The sequence below is a fragment of the Amblyomma mixtum genome, chromosome 4 (assembly GCF_055824585.1).
Source record: "Amblyomma mixtum isolate Tamu chromosome 4, ASM5582458v1, whole genome shotgun sequence".
Lineage (NCBI taxonomy): Eukaryota > Metazoa > Arthropoda > Arachnida > Ixodida > Ixodidae > Amblyomma > Amblyomma mixtum.
In genome coordinates, this window is record NC_143015.1 from 150,111,727 (window position 1) to 150,132,209 (window position 20,483).

The 20,483-nt window shown below is 48.6% G+C and overlaps 1 protein-coding gene across 1 annotated transcript in view; it reads left to right on the forward strand.

The window, feature by feature from the left end:
* Positions 1-8,035: 8,035 nt before the first annotated feature.
* LOC149348747 (ATP-binding cassette sub-family C member 2-like) overlaps positions 8,036-20,483 on the forward strand; it is a 64,875-nt gene continuing 52,427 nt past the window's right edge. Inside the window, exon 1 of the mRNA XM_089588308.1 lies at positions 8,036-8,194. Coding sequence (XP_089444434.1) covers positions 8,039-8,194 — 156 coding nt within the window. The 5' untranslated portion in view covers positions 8,036-8,038. The remainder of the gene's footprint in view (positions 8,195-20,483) is intronic.

Sequence of the window (20,483 nt, forward strand, 5' to 3'; positions counted from 1 at the left end):
GTCGACGTCGCACTCAAGGCCTGTTGAACCTCGTCCCGGATGACGTCAGTGAGCGGTGAAGGTTGCGGCTGCGTTCCCGTTGGCAGCAATCGTCGGAGCTCCTCTCGCACAACTTGACGTATAACCTCCCGCAGGTCATTGCTGTTAGCGGTGTCCAGGCAGCTTGCTTAGAAAGCGCGCTGCTGGCGGTCATACTGGCGGGCTCGGGCATCAAGAGTTTTTTCCATCGTGGATGCCTCTTCTACAAATTCCGCGACAGTTTTCGGTGGGTTGCGGACGAGGCCGGCAAAGAGCTGCTCTTTAACTCCTCGCATGAGAAGCTTTACTTTTTCTTCTTCCTTCATGTTTGCGTCGGTACGCCGGAAGAGACGCTTCATTTCCTCAGTGTACACAGCAACGGTCTCGTTTGGGTGTTGTATGCGAGACTGTAGCAGCTGCTGGGCTCTCTCCTTTCGCACAACGTTCGTGAAGGTCTTTAGAAGCTGCTCCTTGAAGGTTTCCCAGTTCGTGAGGTTAGCTTCCTCATTCCCAAACCAGACTTTTGCTGGTCTCTCCAAGGCGAAGAACACGTACCTAAGTTTCGTGGCATCGTCCCAGTTGTTGAAGATCGCCACACGGTCGAACTGCTCCAGCCATTCTTCGGGGTCGGCGCCAGGCGAAGCGTCGAAGGTTGGTGGCGTCCGGGGCTGCTGAAGAATGATTGGAGTCATCGTCTGGGGCAAGCTCATGGTAGATGTTGCTGCTGGCTTTCGCTTCCGGGTAGGGTCCGGCAGAATCCCGAACTCAGGTTCGTCCCCTTGCAGGCGTCGGCTTGCGCGGTGGACTGGACTCAGGTCCTGCGGTAGATGACTCAAAGGGCTGGCGTCTCGACTTGTAGGGGGTGTCCGGAACATGGGAGGCTACCCCGCACCTCCACCAGATGTCACGTTGTAGTGACGGCAGTCCAGCGGTCAGGAATACAGCAACAAGGTTTGCAAACGAAGCTCTTTATTTGGGCTGACTTGCGCCCGCAAAAGAACTGAATCACTCGGCGGCGGCGTAAGCAACAAACGTGCTCGTAAGTCGTCGAACTACGAATGTCCGCCGCTCGCGGCATCGCTCAATTTAAAGCCGGCAAGGAAACTTCGAGATCACAGGTCGAAATCATCTAGAGTAATCTAGAAACAAGTAGATGCAGCTGTTCATGGCTGTGAAAAATCGAGATTAGTCCGGTCGCTTCTCGCGTCACAAACAAAAGTGATAACAACCCTTTCCTGCAGCCTTGAGCGTGAACGAACAAACACTACAATGATACGTGGCAATATTCGCTTTGTAATCGCTCTGGACACAGATTTGGGCTCGAGTGATATTCCCCCTTACAATTAGCTAATAAATTCGCCTGTCATTGCACAAGAAATGACCAAAGCAACTTTTGTTCAACCGGATCTCAGTTCCTACCTGCGTTGCTCTGATTTATCATAATTCCAAGTGACCAGGCTACATTCTGACCTCGATTGTTTGCACACCAGTTCAAAATTGCATTTATTTGTTCTTCGAATGTCGAAGCTCAGCTTTTGGTTCTTGGTTATTTCACAGCAGAAATCAATCAGCTTCTAAAAAGGTAAGCACTAGGCACCTTCTTTCTGCAAGGCCTTTATTATTAATTTATTTCTTTCGAATGGTGCTAACCCAATCTGCGGTGATGTCACAGGATAGAAAAGTACGAAAGTGTCGAAAAACACAAATAAAAGAAGCAATAGAAATACAAGACCGTTTAGCTATAATAGAGAAGTTACTGATAAAATTCATGACACTAATAACGAATGTTTACTTCAAGAGTACAGGTTAAAGTGATCCCGTTCGACATTGGAAATGCAGTACACACCTCTTTCAAAGAAGAAAGGAACCAGTATCGTTTTTTTGGATTATACCATTAGGAAACATAGTCTAGTCCAATACTGTGCGAGAAAAGATGACTTTTTTTAATATAATTATTCTAGCATTAAAAGGAATCTCAACATACTTCCCCTTAAAAAAAAGCTTCTGAGAAACAGATGCCCAAGAAATTTTTTTTCTGTGCAATGTCCGGAACTAAGACAAACAGCCGTGCATAAATATTGGCACATTTAAACGTTCGCATTCTGGAATAAACAATGCGTTTAATTAGTGATTTTTAGAATCAGCAAATGTGTTATAAAAACTAAATTTGTAAATTAGGAAATAACGGCACTAATTACAACGGTTACCGTCTTTACACTGGGAAAGTGACCGCTTTAAGAACAGAACCTCGTTCTTTTAGAGTGAACAAGGGAGGGGAAAACCTCAGGTTGCTTGAGCCAAAACGTTTCGACAAGGGGTCTTGTCTTCGCCCAGACGAAGACAAGTCCCCTTGTCGAAACGTTGGCTCAAGCAACCTGAGGTTTTCCCCTCCCTTGTTCATTTTGTGATCGCCAAGGACCATCAACCACACCCTCTCTCTACCATGTTCTTTTAGAGTGTTACGCTGGCAATGCCTCCGAGCGAGATAACAAAAAAAGGAAAGAAACTATAAAGCTTTACATCTACCAAGAAACTACAAAGCAACTACAAAGAATGGCTTGATTTTGGCAGTCTTACTGGTTACCCACACTTCTCTTGCCACCCCTGATCACCATCCGGTACGCGGAGTGAGATGGAGAGTTTACAGGCACGATAAAACGTCTCTATTTTTACTAGACAGCCCTGTCTCTCTACTCTCTCTGTCTGTCTCTAACTAACGTCTCTCTTTTTTCCTCTTTTAAGTGTACAGCTGTCCCCGGATACGATTCGCGTTGAGCAAAGCTGTACATATCGCGAACGGAAGTGCTCTAAGCCAATATTGCTCGGCGGAGGTTTCACCGAGGACGCCATCGTGCTGACGGCTGGAATAGGGTTTCAGGTAGGGTGCTATGCGTCGCGCGTAGGCATGCGCAGGTGCGCTCTTCATAGCTTCACTGTGTGTATCGCTTGTCGTTTCATGTTATATATATATATATATATATATATATATATATATATATATATATATATATATATATATATATATGGATTTTTGTTTAGGGCCGATTCTTTTTCTCTTGCGCCGCTTTTCCTCCGGCAAGACTTGAATCACAGGGGGTACGAACACTCGAACGTTAAAGCATTGCGAATGATACATGTTGCTCCGTTGTTTTAGATTTGCTCTTCGCCATTTTCAGCGGCTTCGACTCTCAGAACGGTGACGGCACTGTGCGTACAGTAGTCTTCCTTCCAGACCCCGAACCCACCGTGTCAAAGGTAAGCAACCTACCCTTTAGTTCTTGTCTCCAAGAGGAAAGCTGCTCCGCCCGCTGCACGCGTTGGTTATAACGCTGCTACGTCACATAGTAATTGCTGAGACATAGCACTTGCGCTTCTCCACTTTCCTCGACCGATATGCGCGAATCGTAATTGCCAACGCGTGAATTTCCTTTGAAGTTAGCGGCTACATGCAAATGCTGGGCTGCCAGCCGTGCAATTAAGCGTCGGTATAGAAGTCATTACAAGTTGGCTACAGAGCCCAGCTTCGGTTGTTTTGTTCCGTGAATGTTTTTTAATCATCTCTGATAATGAATATTCACCAAATTGCTGGGCAATTCCTGCAGTTTTTCCCGCACCATTTATTGATAACTTCAGGCCCAGGCTGTCATAGAATGCTTGGGCTTTGGCGTATTTTGAGACGAAGAATATCGGTCAGCGCTGGCAGTGGTGAACAGACGGTAAAGCTCATGGATTCTCAAATAAAGTTTCAGATATTCTGTAAACTAGTGATTTCCAACTAGTACTACCTATCGAAAGGGCTATTGGTCTCCAGCGATCTTTTCCGGCCAGTGTAGTGCGTTAAAGAGAACTCGTGACATGCCTATTTGAACAAAACAAATACTCTCGAGCCCACTTGTAGCAGCTTCGGTTAAAGCGAACGCTCGTTTATTACGAATCGTGGTGGTGCTACCGTCAAAATGGGCATTAGGGCAACGGCACTGCACTTCAGAAACAACGTATACGAGGGGCCGCAGAAGTCGGTTAGAACGAACAAGGAGGCGCTACAAACTCAACCCTATGGTCGGATATATCGCGCTTTCTGCTGAAGCAGTTCTTGCAGGGCGTCTCCCAGCCACTATTACATAACCCACCCCAACTCGCCTCCGTCCTTACCCGGAGAGCACGTGCTGAACCGAGATAGCAGCTATACATGTGGGATGGTTTCCTATATTAACGAAATTTGTTGAAAAGTGGTATGTGAGGTCGCGCAAAACGGGACAAGGGACAGAGAAAGTCGCACAGAACACAGGTGCTAAGTTCCGACGGACAGAAACCTAGGCGACCAACACAAACGTGAGCCGTGAGGCAAACAGAAGAATGCGCCCGGAAAAAATAATGAAAATCAGGTGAACAAGGAACAACGGACAAACGACTCAGCGATTACTTAAGAAGGCCAGCTCTCATTTGGACAGGGAGATAGACACCCTGCTGACACATTTATCATCCAAGGCAGCGATACCTCACACACCATGAATCAAAGTTACCGACTAGTCCAAGCTTCTACCCTTGTTGGAAAGGTTCGGCCGACAAAAATGTATGCCTCAGAAGACGACGCTTGCGCTGGTGTAAAAAATAGCAAGATAATGAAGATAGTGTTATTCCTGTTATCAGCAAGATAGAAGTAGTGAACAATATAAGTTACTTTCATTCTATGCAGTACCTTGGACAGCAGTGACTGGCAGCGCAGCCGCTTGTATGGAGGACAATTGATTTTTTATATTGTACTAGTGCGTGCGCCACTAGGCACAAATTAGGAAGGAAGATAGGAGTCCCACATGGCTGTTGGCTCAGTAGCTTGTGAGTTCGATCACTACATGGGGGAAAAAAATTCATGGGATGATCATGAAACCTGAGGCGACAAAGTTGTGATTACTTTGATACTTCTACTCTCGTTAATGTTGCTACTATAAACCGAGACTTCACACACGAGGCCTCACATATATGGCCATTAACGCTATCACGTCATACCCTTAAGGCGGAGCTTAAGTGTCCACTACAATCTTTTTCGTTCCGTTGCTGTGTGGGCTTCTAACGGGTGCAGATCTTGTTGAGGGTGAAGTTGATTGCTTGATGGTGGGTGGAGATTTCGCAGGGTGTATGCTCCATTCGTTAAGGCTTCACACACATAACGCTGTCGTTCTCTCCAAGTGCCACTCTGTCGCAGTGAAAAAGTAAGTTCCTGCTCCTGTGCGACAACAACTGCGCAGAGCATCACGTGCTGCATTGCTAGAATGCGGTAACCTTACTCTTTTGAACGCATCACTCATGCGTTCATCAATCACTCATGCGGCACCACTCGCGCGCTCAACATGCATTAATGGCGGGTGCTCTGGCCTGCGTCTTGCGTAATCTTCGACGGACGCATCAGTGGCGAGGACGCATTACGAGGACGCATCAGTGGCAGTACAGTGGGATTTATGGGAGTGTAACGTCCCAAAGCGATCCTGGCTATGAGGGACGCCGTAGTGGAGGGCTCCGGAAATTTCGACCACCTGGGGTTCTCTAACGCGCACTGACATCGCACAGTACACGGGACTCTAGAATTTCGCCTCCATCGAAATTCCACCGCCGCGGCCGGGATCAAACCCGCGTCTTTCGGGTCAGCAGAGCGCCGTAACCACTGAGCCCCCGCGGCGGCGTCCCAGCGTATGCTGACAGCAACTAAGAGGTCACGTGTCAACGTCCCGGTTAGGATCTCTCTGTTCACTGCCGTGGTAATGATCAGCACCGCTTGGATGGAAATGTCTCGTGAACGTGTCACGACTTGCTTCCGTCAAGCAATATTTATAGACCCGGGAATGACGGAGGACGTAGTCGAATACCCACGTGTTCAGACCCACTTGGGTTTACAGTCGGTAACGCGCTGCTGGCCGCAACTTAAGCGATTAAGGTTCACTTCCCTGGGCGCATGATGACGCCTACATCGCAAAGGAACACGCCGACGGAGCCATTGTATATGACATGCAAGCACTCCTCGGCTTCCAGGATCCTGATGAAGACGATGACGTGAGGGCCAGTTTACAAACAGCTGTCGGGAAAGCTTCAATCGCGCTTAGTTATATCGCTTCTGTAAAGCCATCTTGTTAGCAGCGAGAAGCGCCGGACCACGCTGGTGAGCTTGGAAAGAGACGCGATAAGTTGTACTTTGAAGAAGCAAGCAGGTCGACAGGGTTTTTTAAAGAAATAACCGACACTATTGCGTGATTTTGCAGTTTGGGTGTAATATGGGAACTACACTTACTGCGAACTTCAGATACAACGAACGTAATCCGTGCAACCGTCAGCCTCGTTATACGTTCAATCCCCATTTGCAAACCTTGTCAGGGCTTTTCCATCATCGTCATATCGATGAGCAAGGTGCTCAACGGGAACTAATGTAATTTCTCCGCAGTCTTTCACACAGGCACGTGCCTCAGTGTATATTTTTAATCAAACTGCCATGCTGCGAAAAAATGGGACACTTTATGAGAGCAAGAATAATGTTTCATGGAATTGTGGCAAAGATTTCCAGCCTTCGTGCTGGCGGCATTTCCGGCAGATATTTAGTACGCGTCAGTGGAGAGTTTGTTTTCGACTCTTCGTAACCCTCCACACCCACCCGCAGCGAAAATGTTGGCTTCATTAAATTCATGGCCATAGATGGAGAGTCACGGAAGTCACGGAGAGAAATATATCCATGCGCCTTATTCTGTTGAGCGCAATTGCTTTGGCATATCACGCAAGCACCATCGTGCTTTCCATTACAAGCGTCGTGTCCCTCTCTCTGCTTCGTCCCCGTTTGCGCTGTTTTTTAGCCTCAGATCATGCACCAACCAGCCCAAATTCCCACCCTTTTGAAGTTAAAGTATTTTGCAGAAAAAAAAAAACATAAACTGCTATGTTTTGCTGCCTGACACATAACTTAACTGACACATAACTTTCCGGTGGCAGCAGGTTTTTTGCGCGCTGAGCTGTGCTGCTTCGCTTTTTTTTATGGAGCGCAGAGGAAGTACTTTAAAAGTAGGTGCGCTATATGCTGTTGTAAGCAGGTGCAGTGAACATAGATGATATCTTCTAGCATCGTTCTTTTTCTTATTATTTCGCTCACAGCAGGGGTTTCTCGGCGGCGACGATAACTTTCACGCTGTTGAGCGCAACGGTGGCAGCGAGATTCTTCGTAAAAACAAGGAAATGCCAATACGCCAACGCATCTGCTTTTCACCGAGGTGATGTCTGGTCACCGCGTCCGCAGTGGCACTCGCTGAGACAGAGAGAGACAGAGAACCAACTTTATATGACACCCGAGGCTTCGCGCTTATGGTGGTCGAAATTTCCGGAGCTCTTCACTACGGCGTCCCTCATATCCTCACTCGCTTTGGGGCGTTACAACCTCATAAACGAAATCGTTTCGTGTACAAATATTGTATCATCACCATCCTCATTATAAGCCTGACTACGCCCACCGCAGGGAAAAGGACTCCCCCATGTCTCTCCATTTAACGCTTTCCTTTGCCAGCTGCGGCCACCGCCCGCTTTCCTAATCAATTCTCTCCATCTGCAAGCTCTGTGGCAAACCTGGCGACTTTCTACACATACTACACTTTCTACACATACCCCTCATTCTCACATCCTCCCGCACCAGAGGTGGCCCTAGATTACAGGGAGCGCCTACTCACCAGTATCTCCATCCGCCCACCTGGCTTTCTGCCACCCCCTTCTGCGCTTGCCTTCTCTTGTTGTCCACTCCGTTATCCTTAAGGACCAGCGGTTATCTTGCCTTCGCATTACATTCCTGAATTATGCGAGGACAGAGAACGTCAAACCACCCAAGGTAGCTGTTATCAGTCCGGAGCCCTCCACAACGACACCTCTTTCTCTACTTGTATTTTCGCTCTCACTTTCCTCCCTTCTTTTGCGGCGTGGTTGAGGTGTCCACCGAGAAGTGAGGCAGCTTCCCTCATGACCAGTCTTCACTTTTTTTGTATGTCGCGTTTCGCAGACGATGGACGGGCTTCACCCTGCCGAGATCGCTTCCGTGCTCCTCAAGTGCACACCGCTCGCTATCCTGGTACTGTTCGGGCCCGCTCAGACAGCTCGCAACAACTACCCGGCGGTTGTCGGAGGACCGTGCTGGACGCTACTCGACGCCGCCCACTTGGTGAGTCCATGCAGCGCTCTGCTGCTCTCTCCAACTTTCACTTTTGTAGCGACAGCAAGAGAAGCTTCATCGGTAAGAAAATACGGTTGTCTTCCGTCACTTCATAATGCTAATGTAGAAGAACTTCTTGCTGGGCGAGTTGGTGCATAGCTTTCTTGGGATGGCGTTGCGCACACGAACAAACGTACACAGGAAGAGGCAGAAGACAGAAAGAGCGCAAACTATCAACTAGATTTATTGCTTTCGCAACAGAATATATATGCAGCGTACACACGTGCAAAACAGAATAGGGAGAGGGAAAAAAGGGACAAGGGGGAAGGGGATATCAAGTCAGGCCTGCATAGGTCAGCGAAAGCTACGGATAAAATTCCTTTCCCTATCATATAAGGTGACCGAGGTATCGCTAAAACAATCTGTAAGAAAAAGAGACGGGGCTAACTTGCCTGCCCATTGCATTTCATGCTCTGGTTGTGAGCCGATGCTCAATTACATCAAGATTCTGGGCAAGAGCAAAAGCAAAATAGCCCGCGAACTTTTAGAAGCTTTCCACATCAGAGAAAAAGGCGGGAATTGTATTAGCGATACCTCGGTCACCTTATATGATAGGGAAAGGAATTTTATCCGTAGCTTTCGCTGACCTATGCAGGCCTGACTTGATATCCCCTTCCCCCTTGTCCTTTTTTTCCCTCTCCCTATTCTGTTTTGCACGTGTGTATGCTGCATATATATTCTGTTGCGAAAGCAATAAATCTAGTTGATAGTTTGCGCTCTTTCTGTCTTCTGCCTCTTCCTGTGTACGTTTGTTCGTGTGCGCAACGCCATCCCAAGAAATTCATAATGCTACTTGCCCCTGCTGGTAAGCAAAGCAGGCAGGGTCAAAAGAGTTGCCTGACCGGTTCTTGTGTATCTAAACAAGCGAGTATGAAAACTGTGGCGATAGAATATACTTAACCGCTGGTTAATCCATGAAAACTCCGATACTTTCAGTGTACTGGTCCTTCGTGAAGTGATAGGACACAGGGCAGACACGAGAGTAACGCGCCTGTTACCGTATACTCTCACTAACAGTACTCACTGATTAGCACTTTTCCGTCATCCCAAACCACCGCGAAGAGCAACACCCTGGAAAGCCTTCGTCCGACCAACAGTTCTAACCTTCCAGTCAAAGAGGTTAGGTCAGTGTCTTTCCATAATGAACAGAAAAGACCGGATCACTCTTTGATGTCTCTTTGACGTCGCTATGGACTGTGGCATAGTTAAGAAGGTGGTGGAAGCTGTGCACATTTCTTGGAAACAAAATACAAAATAGACTACAGACGGGACAAGCGTATAGCAGTGGTCATAATAAAGGATTTTTAGCGCAAGGACACAACACAAGAAAGACGACAACACGGGCGCTTGTCCCGTGTTGCCGTCTTTCTTGTGCTGTGTCGTTGCGCTAAAAATCCTTTATTATGTCTGAAAACCAACTAGCTCAGCAGTTAACCCTCTTAAAGTATAGCAGTGGGTGGCAGAAAGTTAGGTGAGCGGATGAGATTACGAAGTTTGCGGTGATACTGTGGCCGCTATTGGAAAAGGACAGGGTTAATTGGAGAGACATGGGAGAGGCCTTTGCCCCGTAGTGGGCATAGTCAGTCTGATGATGATGGTGACAGGCGCTAATTGTTAGCTTTATTTCAAAAGAAGCCACACGTGGGTTATATAGGCAGCGATCAACCACACTCAATCGGAAAGCATGCGCAATAATAAAGCACATCATCAAGGTATACTGCACAGGAGCCGGGGAAACATAAAAGAGGAAGAAAGTGAAAGACCAGATTAATTCACGAGGGGCATTTCAGAGTTAAAAGTTGTCCAGAAAAAGATATACCTAAAAAACTAGAGGCCAGCAATAAAAACGGTTATAAGGAAAGTAAAAGTTTAAAACCAAGTTAAAAGCGAAAACCAGTAACAATGAATATTCTGAAAATAAAACCAAGAGTGCACAAGTACCGGGGTAAAGCCTGTGGTATAGTTCCGGGTTGGGGTACGTGAACGCCAATGTATCCACTTTAACTCACATGCTCTGGGACTGCAACAAAAACCTTCACGGTGCTAATTCCGGAACCCTCCCGCCGCGGTTGGCCGCTGCCTTGCGCAGCCCCAGCCTCGGGGACCAACTCTGGGCCGTCCAGCAGGCCCGCGAGGCGACGGCGAGGCAGCGCCTCGACGTCCCCACGTGGGAGACCTAAGGCCCCGTCGGCGAAAGCTCTGCAGGACTATGAATAAAGTTGTTACCAACCAACCAAGTGCACAAGTCCCCTACACAGAACGAGATTATGGTTTTCAAAGACCAAATAAAGTTGAAAGTTAACGACAGGCCGGTGTGTTGTGTAGTCCTTGGGCTTTTCGCGCTACGTTTCCAAGAAACTCATACCAACTATATAGCCCAAACCAAGCTTTTGCTTTGCACACCACGCGAAGGGCAAACACATTGGTACAGGGATCGTAACTAGTGAGTTTATAGGTTAAGCGTAAAAATACGGCACCATGCGACAACCTGCCAAGGTACGCATATAGGTCTAGTCGTCTTGTATCATAAGGCAGTATTTCCTGTGTTTTGTTTCCGTTGATTTAACACTACAGCGGTAAAGGTCCCGCTCCCCAGAAGGTCCGTTGTTGGTGTTGTTAGCGTCGGTGTCGGCGTTGTGAGCGAAAAATCACGGGCATGGCTCTGGCAGGTGGTCACCAGAAAGCAACTTAGGAGGCCGATGGGCCTCCTGAGTCACGTGACCTTGCGACGTCATCACAGCCTGCCCACCGGATTGTGAGCAAGCATCTCACCGTGGCAGGTGGCAGTTCTCTCGGGGAGAGCAACCCGGGGTACCCGATTAGCCCACCGCTGGGAGCACCTGCCATCGCAGGGCAGTGGCGCATCGCTTAACCGCTGCACCACTGCGCCAGGAGTGGTATGAGGACTCCCAAGGATCTGTGAATGTAAAGTAGAGAATGACTTTGCGTATACATGTATGGAAAGAAGACGTAGTGTAAGTGTTCCCTCCACTATGAATGTCAAGAAAAGAATGACTTTACGCATATATTGGAATTAACTTATTACGCTATCGCGTCGCACCCTTAAGACGTAGTGTAAGTGTTCCCTCCTCTAAGATTGTAAAGAAGAGAATGACTTTACGCATATATGAGAATTAACTCATTACGCTACCGCGTCGCACCCTTAAGACGTAGTAAGTGTTCCCTCCACTATGAATCGTAAGAAGAGAATGACTTTATGCATATATGGGAATTGGCTGGTTACGCTATCGCGTCATACCCTTAAGGCTGAGCTTAAGTGATGCCTCAAATTTCTTTTCGCAAGTGGCTGTTAGACCTTCCGGAGCGTACACCTTGCTCCTGGCGCAAGAGAGAGAGAGAAAACTTTATTACAACAGGAATTCGGGGCACGCCCCAGGGTCCCCGCACGACCCCACTCCACTCAAGTGTTTATGTTCCTGAGGTCCATAACACTGGCAGCACGGCCGGTGGCGATGGTCTGCACGGCCGGGTCCTCCGAGCGCAGCAGGGTCTCCCAGTCCTCCCAGGTCTTAGGTTCTCTAGGTCCCGCGGGGGAGGGTCCGCCGGGCAGAGAAGAAGAAGAGGCTGTGGTTTATTTCGCTGCTCTTGCCCGTCTGCCTTTTTTGCAGTTTCACGGCCTCTTGGGACATCCTGTTACTCGGAGGGGCCCTGTAAGACGTCGGGGACCCTCCGAGTGGCCTCCCCCTTTGAGGTCCGTGTTTTCTTTTCGCAGTTTCGGCGGCTTGTGGTCTCTGGCGGCTGGCTGGATAGGCCTACCAGCTGCCAGCTTGGCCATGGCCGATCGGGTTACTCCAGATGGCCCGCCACCCTCGAGCGGCTCTTCTTCGTGTGCGGCAAATCCTGAATCTACCTCGGACAAGTCTTCGGACCATCACACGGACATCCCTTTGCACGCTGGCGTGCTTGAGGATCCTGCCCTTGCACACCATTCCGGAGGCGCCTCCTGTGGCCCCGTAGAACCTGGAGTCTCCCAGGTCTTGTGGTCCCCTGGTCTCTCGCAGCCAGCAAGGCTTCCGGAGTTGCCTCAACCCGCCCGTTTGGAGTTGGGCACGGACGCTGTTGCCATGCGGGCTCACGAACAGCTAATGACAGCGATCTTGGACAAGGACAATAAGATAGGCCCGGCAGCTCGCGCAGTCCTACTGTCTCTGGTTTGCAACCTGTACCGCCAAACGGCGCATTTTTTTGCGTGCGCGGTCGCCGAGACCAATTTTTCAAGGACGCTGCAGACCTCATTGGAAGCCAGAGAGCGCGAGCTGGACGCCGTTAAAGTACAGCTTGCGGAGATGTCTGCTAGGGTCACCGCGGCTGAGGCGGAACTTCGCGACCTGAGGCAGGAGGCATTGGTCCCCCGGACTTTCGCAGATGCCCTGCGTGGTGCTCCTGTTCCGGTTCAGAGGGACATCGGAATTTCAGCCCTGGACGCGACCCCTGGCCAGCCACAGCCTCCACCTGCTGGGAACACCCGACCGAACCCCCTGCCGCATCAGATGTTTTTAACTTCCGTCGCGGCTTCAGCAGACGTCGGTCGTGAGGTGGCTGCATTGATTAGGGAAAACATCGATCCCGAGGCCGAGGGAATCGGAGCTGTTGCCCTTCGGCCTTCCCCTCGTGCCCTCACGGTTGCCTCCAGTGACCCTGCAGACCTGGACCGTCTCAAGGCCGCCATTACCCGCATCGAAGCCACTAGAACCGCGATTAAGGTCCGTGTCCCGCGACAGAGGAACCCGCACATTCGCCTGGCAGGGGTCGACCCCGACGTGCGGCCACAGGACCTAGTTACGGCACTCAACCGTCGGAACCCTAATCTTCATCTGGACCCATCCTCCTGTAAGGTCAGACTCTCATTTCCCCAAAAATCCGGACAGTTCGTCCACGTCCTCGAGGTGGATCCTCCTGCTTTCGTCCGTTTATGCGAGGCACGTCGCGTGACCCTCGGGTGGACTTCAGTTGAGGTGCGTGAAGACCTACATGTGCCGCTCTGCACTTATTGCGCTCAATATGGCCACGCTTTGACGGCTTGCACGTTGAAAAATGACCCTTCAAAGGCTTGTTGCACCCGCTGTGCGGGGTCACATGCCTTGGCCGCCTGCCCAATTTCCATCCAGGATCCCCAACGGAAGTGCGCCCCTTGCGCGGCCGCCGGTCGCTCGTCCGATCATCCTGCCGGGCATGTCTCTTGTTCACTCTTGCGTGAACGTACGGAGAGAATCCGTTCCCGCACTAATTATGGCTCGTAGCGCTCCTCATGTAACCCCGTGTCCTCCGCCCGACCACATCAATTTTCTCCAAGTCAATTTGGATCACACCCGGTGTGCGACTGCCCCGATGGTTAAATATATTTTGGACAATAATATCACAATCACCACTGTCGGAGATCCATATATTAATGCCCATAACGAATTTGTAGGAATTCCCTCCACTTTTTACAAAATCCTGTCTCCCGAAAATCCTCGGTGTGTCATACTGCTACACAATCCTACCTTTGATATCTTCCCTACTTTAATTTCTCCTGAAGTTGTTTCCATCTTATGTTCGACATCGACTGATCAATTCCTTTTTGTAGCAGTATATGTACCACCTCGCGCCGATATTACAGTATCTCTGGCTTTGCTCACCACCTGTATCCAGACTTCACCCACTGACAAAATTATCATTTGCGGTGATTTTAATGCAAAAAACATTTTATGGGGTGGCAATACCACTGATGCTAGAGGAACTCATGTTGAAGCTTTTGCGGCTTCTAATGCCCTGGTTCTCCTGAATAATCCGGACTCTTTACCAACTTATGAAACTCCATATGCTTCCAGTTGGATTGACATTAGTCTCGCTTCACCTAGTTTGCTTGCAAAGGGCTACTCCTGGGAAGTCATTCCTGATTTATCTCTTTCCGAACACAGATTTATTACATACTCTTTTCTTTCCCAACCGTTGTCGCCGTTCAAGCGGCTTACCAGAGCCAGCTCCAGCCGCTTAATTGCCCAGTTAACTTCGTTGCCTTGGTTCAAATCTTTTTACAATTATCAGTTTCATTCGGCGTGTGCTCTTGATCATGTCCTCTCAAAATTTAACGCCACCTTTATGTCACTTTACAAGAAAAACTTGCGTTTGGTTAAACCACATTTTCCCGAGGGTTCCATTTGGTGGACGGCTGATTTGAGCTTGGAGAGGTCCCGTGTGCGCGCTCTTCGTCGCCGTTTTCAACGCATTTCAGACCCACAGCTGAGAATTCTTCAGCGTTCAATTTATTATAAAGCTCTTGCTCAGTATCGCTCTAACATCAGAACCACACATGATAGTTATATAAAAGAGATCTGCTCCACAGCTACACGTAAATATCTCTTTGGAAAGCCATATAAACATGCTTTTGGCAAGCTCAGGTGCCCTTCCATTATCCCTCCTCTACGGTACGCTGATGGCACATATACTGAAACGCTTCCTGACGCTATACAGTTGCTCCTTCGTACTCACGTCGCTACAGATGATTCTTCCCGTGATATCCCTTTTCATACTCATGTTCGGGACATTACTGCGCAGCCTTACAATAACCCAGTCCAAGATTTACCGTTCACTGCTGCGGAGATCGAAGCTGTCATCAATTCATTAGATTTGTCGTCTTCTCCAGGGCCTGATCTTATCTCTCCCCGTTTTGTTGTCGCCTTGTTTAACGCTCATCCCTTGTTTTTCGTCTCCCTCTTTAATTCTGCCTTGCACTTGGGTTACTTTCCGCAGACATGGAGAATTGGCAGAATTACTTTCATTCCCAAACCGAACAGACCAAACCACCTTCCAAATTCTTACCGACCGATCTGTATTAATTCGTCTTTCGGTAAGGTGCTCGAGCGTTTAATATATGGTCGGCTGTATTACTTCCTGCGCCAAAATAAATTACTTCATAGAAATCAGCATGGTTTCACGCATGGTCGCAGTTCTGTTCAGGCTCTATATCATTTGCGGGAGTTCTTACACAGTTATAAACAACAAAAAATTCCTGTGGTTCTAATTTCTCTCGATTTCAGAGGAGCATTTGATAGTGTTTGGCACCCTCTGGTTTTACATTTTTTACGAAAGCATCGTTGCCCTCGAAATCTATATTCCCTTCTGGAGTCTTTCCTTCATAACCGCCATTTGACCTATCAATCTCCTTCTTGTACTCTTTCTGTGCCTTCTTCCCTCGGCAGTCCGCAGGGTTCACCACTTTCGCCACTGCTTTGGAACATTTTGCTATATGATCTCCTAAACCTTCCTGTGCCGTCACCTATCCACATTCAGGCATATGCAGATGACACCATTGTACTCATCCCTGGCAAAACTAGCCGCGAGTTGTCAACGCTGGGCTCAAATGTTTTAACTTTAATCCAAAACTGGTGTACCACGTCCCGCGTTCAGTTAAACCCAGAAAAGTGTTCTTATGTTTTGTTTTTTAATGGAGCTCCGGCGTTACATAAGCGTAAGCCGACTATTCGACTAGACACTTACAGTCTCAAGTGTGAACCGAGTATTAAATTATTAGGTGTTGTCTTTGAGTCTTACTTAAGCTTTATTCCCCATGTTAATTATTTGCAAACGAAAATTCTTGCATCTACCACCAGGCTCCTTAACTGGTTCCATTTCCATTTTCGTGTTTCTCCTTCTCATATGCGCCAAATTTATCATCAGGTTATTCTCCCTACAATTACCTATGCAGCCCCAGCTTGGTGGTTTCATTGCCCCCTTTCTCGGCTAAGAGATCGTGTTTTATCGCTTCAACGAATTCCCCTTCTGGCTCTTACTGGTGCCTATCATACTACGCGAACCGCTGCTCTTCATGTTCTTGCGAACGTTCTTCCTCTGCCTATCTATCTGGACCAGTTATGCGCAGAGTTTATGCTTTTCACGTTACGTCAATCCGTAGTGTACGGCAATACTTTTTATGATCCCTCTCACATTCAACCTTTATTTGATCCCTGGTCAGACCATCCCTCATTAAAATTTAAATTTTCTTTTGTTCAACTTAGTTCTCAAGAAGCTGTATTCTTTTCTTGTCAACGTGCCCTGCATATTTACACTGATGGGTCTTTCACTCCTCGCTCAGCTGGTGCAGCATTTGTTGTTCTTAGCTCAACACAAAATATTGTCCATGTACACCGTCTATCTTTAGAACCACCCTCTAGCGCCTATGCCGCTGAGCTTGTAGCCTTTCATTCTGCTGTTGTTTATGCTATTCACAACCCTCCCTCTACGCCTGTTCATTTTTACACTGATTCTCTGTCTCTGCTTTCTGCGCTGTCTTCAGTTACTTCTTACAATCCGACTATTATTGCAATTAAGAAAGATCTCTATCGTTTGTCTTCTTTAGCCCCATTTCTTTTATTTCATATCCGGGGTCATTCTGGAATCTTTGGAAACGAGTTAGCCGACCAAGCTGCTGGTAGTGCCGGCCAGTTTGGAAGTTTATATATTTCTACCCTTTCACGCCGTTGCGTTCGTTCCCGTTTGCACCATTCTTCACTTCTTTTATGGAGCATTTTTTGGCGCGAGAATAATGGTGGCACTGAACTATTCAACTGGATCCCTGATACACTTAACATTCCCCTTATTCGTCTACACAGGAATCCTCTAATAACGTTACTTACTGGGCATGGTAGATTTCCGTTCTATTTTAAAAGATTTGGCCTCTCTCCGTCTTCAACTTGTTCCTGTGGATTGTTATGTGAAAATATCCGTCATTACTTCCGGGACTGTTCCGTTACTGCTTCTTTAGTTTCTCGTTTAAAATCTCTTTGCTCATCGGACATCACACCATCTGTTTACCCCTCCCTTCTCCGAAACCCTGCTGCTTGTGCTCTTCTCCTTCAAATGGTTCACCTCATAAGTAGTACAATTCCAAATTATTCACGCTGATTTCTCTCTTTCCTCTAATCTCTCTTCCCCAAGCTTTGCACAGCGGAGCGCCCCGTGCTCCTTTATTGAGCATAGGTGGCTTTGTCGTGGCGTGACTGTGACTGTGTCTACGTCCTTGACTGTGTGACTGCGACTCTGTATTGACTGCGTGACTGTGACTGTGTCCTTGTCTGAGTGACTGTGACTTCGGTTTTTTTTCTTTTGTCTTGATTATGTTTTTATTTTTGTGGTCTTTATTATGTGGCCGGCGCTCAGTGCTTTCTTTGACTGTTACGGTGACAATGACTTTGCAGTGACTTGGGTTTTCTTTTTTTTATTATTATTATTATTTATTTCGCGGACTGCACGCTGTGCTTTGGCTATCTGCCTGCGTCTAACTTACTATGACGAGACTTTTGTTTTCTTTTCTTATGAGTTTTTTTTATGCTCTGTTTTTCGCTTAATTTTTTTTTTCTTCTTTGAAACATTTAGTTATTTTTCATTTATTTTGAATTGGCTTTAAGCCTGGCAAAGCATTGCTGGTCCAGGTATCCTCTCTCTTTCTTTTATGTTTTATGTTTTTTTTACCTCTTTTTTTGAGAGGACCAATAAAAGGGTAAAAGGGAAAGGATGTGGAGGGAAGAAGCGAAGGGTTCTGGGCATAGGGCGCATGCCGGAGTAGGGAAGGAGGGATGATAGTGGGCTAGGGTAAGGGGCGAAGGGAGAGTGTGTGTCTGTAATCTGCGCCAGAGTGTTGCGTGCCTGTTATCTAGGGAGGGGTGGGGCGGAGGGTAGAGCTGGCGTGAGGCTCTGTATACCTGGGTCAGCTCACTGAATGAGTGCGTGCGCTCCTTCGTGAATCCCGCATCCGAGGCCACCTGAGCCCGGTTTAAAGAACCTCGGGCTAAAAGGTTGGCGGCCTCGTTTCCGGTATTCCCGGAGTGCGCAGGCACCCATATCAGCTCCACTTGGCGGGGCGGGGGTGCATCGGGCGAGTCCAGTATGCCAAAAGCAGGGACATGGATTCGGCCTCGAGCAAAATTTATAATCGCAGTTTTTGAATCACTGAAAATGTACCGGGCTTCCGTGCGGGTGATTGCGAGTGCAATGGCGGCTTCCTCTGCAGTCTCTGGGGAGGTGTCGGGAGGGAGAGGTAGTGTGATGAGGGCAGATAAAGAGGAGTCCACCACAGCTGCTGTCGCTTCATCACCCGTGCAGGCAGCGTCCACCCATACGGCATCCGGCTCGGAGCCGTACGCTCGATGGAGTGCCTTCGCACGGGCTCTGCGGCGCTGCTCATGGTGGGACGGGTGCATGTTCCTCGGGAGCGGCCTGATGAGGAGCTCCCGGTGAAGGGATCGTGGGATGGCGAGGAGGGTTGGGTCGTTGGCAGGTATTCTGATTCCGAGGGAGACCAGGATATACCGACCTGAGGAGGTTTTTGTCAGCCTGATGTATTGGGCCTGTCGATGGGCCTCCACCACTTCCCCGATCGTGTTGTGGAGGCCCAAGCCTAGTGATCTGTCAGTGGGTGTATTGAGAGGAAGATGAAGTGCTACTTTGAATGCCTTGCGAATCAAAGCATCCAAAGCGTTTATGTCATGTTTGGATAGTTGTAAGTATGGGGTAGTGTACAGCACACGGCTGAGGACAAAGGCATGAATGAGGCGACATAGGTCACGCTCCTTCATGCCTCTATGATGTCCCGAAACCCTGCGGATGAGGTGCGATATCGCGCCTGCAACCTGCTTGAGTTTCTACAGAGTGGTGGTGTTTTTGCCATCGTTCTGGATGTGCAGGCCCAATACACGGAGGGTGCCAACCTCAGGTACCGAGTCACCATTCAGTTCAATGGCAATGGGGGAGCGGGGACAGCGGTGGTTCTTAGCACGGATGAGGAGCAGTTCGGACTTCTCTGGGGAGCAAGACAGTCCGATGGTCCGTGCGTAATTTTGGGTGAGGGTGGCTGCTTCCTGTAAGGTGTTTTCTATGTCGCCGTCACTGCCGTGGGTGGTCCACAGGGTGATATCGTCGGCATAAAGAGTGTGCTTCAGATGGGGAATAGTTGCCAATTTTCGGGCGAGGGGGAGGAGGGTAATGTTAAAAAGAAAGGGGGAAAGGACGGACCCTTGAGGGGTGCCGATACTCTGAAGCGTGTAGGAGGGGGAAGACAAAGGTCCGAAGTGTATCTCAGCCGTGCGGTCAGTGAGAAATGCTTGAATGTAGGCATACGTGCGCACACCCACATTCAATGGGGATAGGGCCGTCATGATCGCCTGATGTTCAATGCGATCAAAAGCTTTGAAAAGATCCAAAGCTAAGACTGCCTTGGTGTGACCTGGAAGAAGCGGGTCAAAAAGGCACATTTTACGCTTTTCCAAGATTTCTTTTGACCTGCAATTTTCCACGTATCACGATTTTGCTTCGTAGATTCTAGGCTTACGGCTGCAGCTGGCGAGGTTTTGTGCTGGGCTCTATACCCATGACCTGCTGGCACAGATGAGTATCCACTTGTGCCCCGTAATGTATCTGTCTCGCCGCTTGCCCCACTTGCTATTCTCCTCACAACTGCTGAATCCAGTTCATCACATCGTGTTTAACATGAACTGCTGGGAGAGTCCGTCGCGTTTGTTGCGTTCGTCGAAATTTCACGTGTGTTTAACACTGCACAAGAGTACGCTCCATGGTACTACTCTTACATCTGACAAGAGCACCACGGGCCGGGCCCGTCCGAGCCCGCAAATGTGTTCTTTCGCAGGGCCCGGACCGGGCCCAAGCTTGGAGCTGCGGGGGCTCTATTGCAGGGTGAAGTACGTACAAAAGTGGCCTTCTCGCAACGGCACGGGTGAATCAGGGCCATGGTGTTGGCTGAGAAAAAAAATTGGCTGGGGTTCAACCCCAATCTTTTTTTGTTTATTTTATTTCATTTCTTGAGAGTTTACAATAAAAGGGTTCAACCCTGCTGAACTTAGTTTACAGAGCGGAAGACGACATTCTCGTTCTTCTTCGGGTTCTGCTTCAACCTTAGCACGTTTCCTCACTCTATCCTTCGCCAAAGCCCCCTGTCGACGTTCTCGATCACAAGAATCACAAGATTCAATCAGCCGTCTACGATACACAGCCGAAGCACTGGTTCCAGTGCACCACTCCTCCAAGGCTATCTGGAGACGTCAAGCAACACTTCGCGCTTTTTATTATCTCATCAGATTAACGGCGAGTCACTTGGTTTAGCGCCACAGAGAGGTGAGTGTTGAATCACGTTGTTCAGCGCAGTTGCGAAGGCGAGCGAACGCCGCCGGCTGCGCGCGCCGCAGCTGTGCCGAGTCACGTGGTATGACGTCACAGCCACACCCCC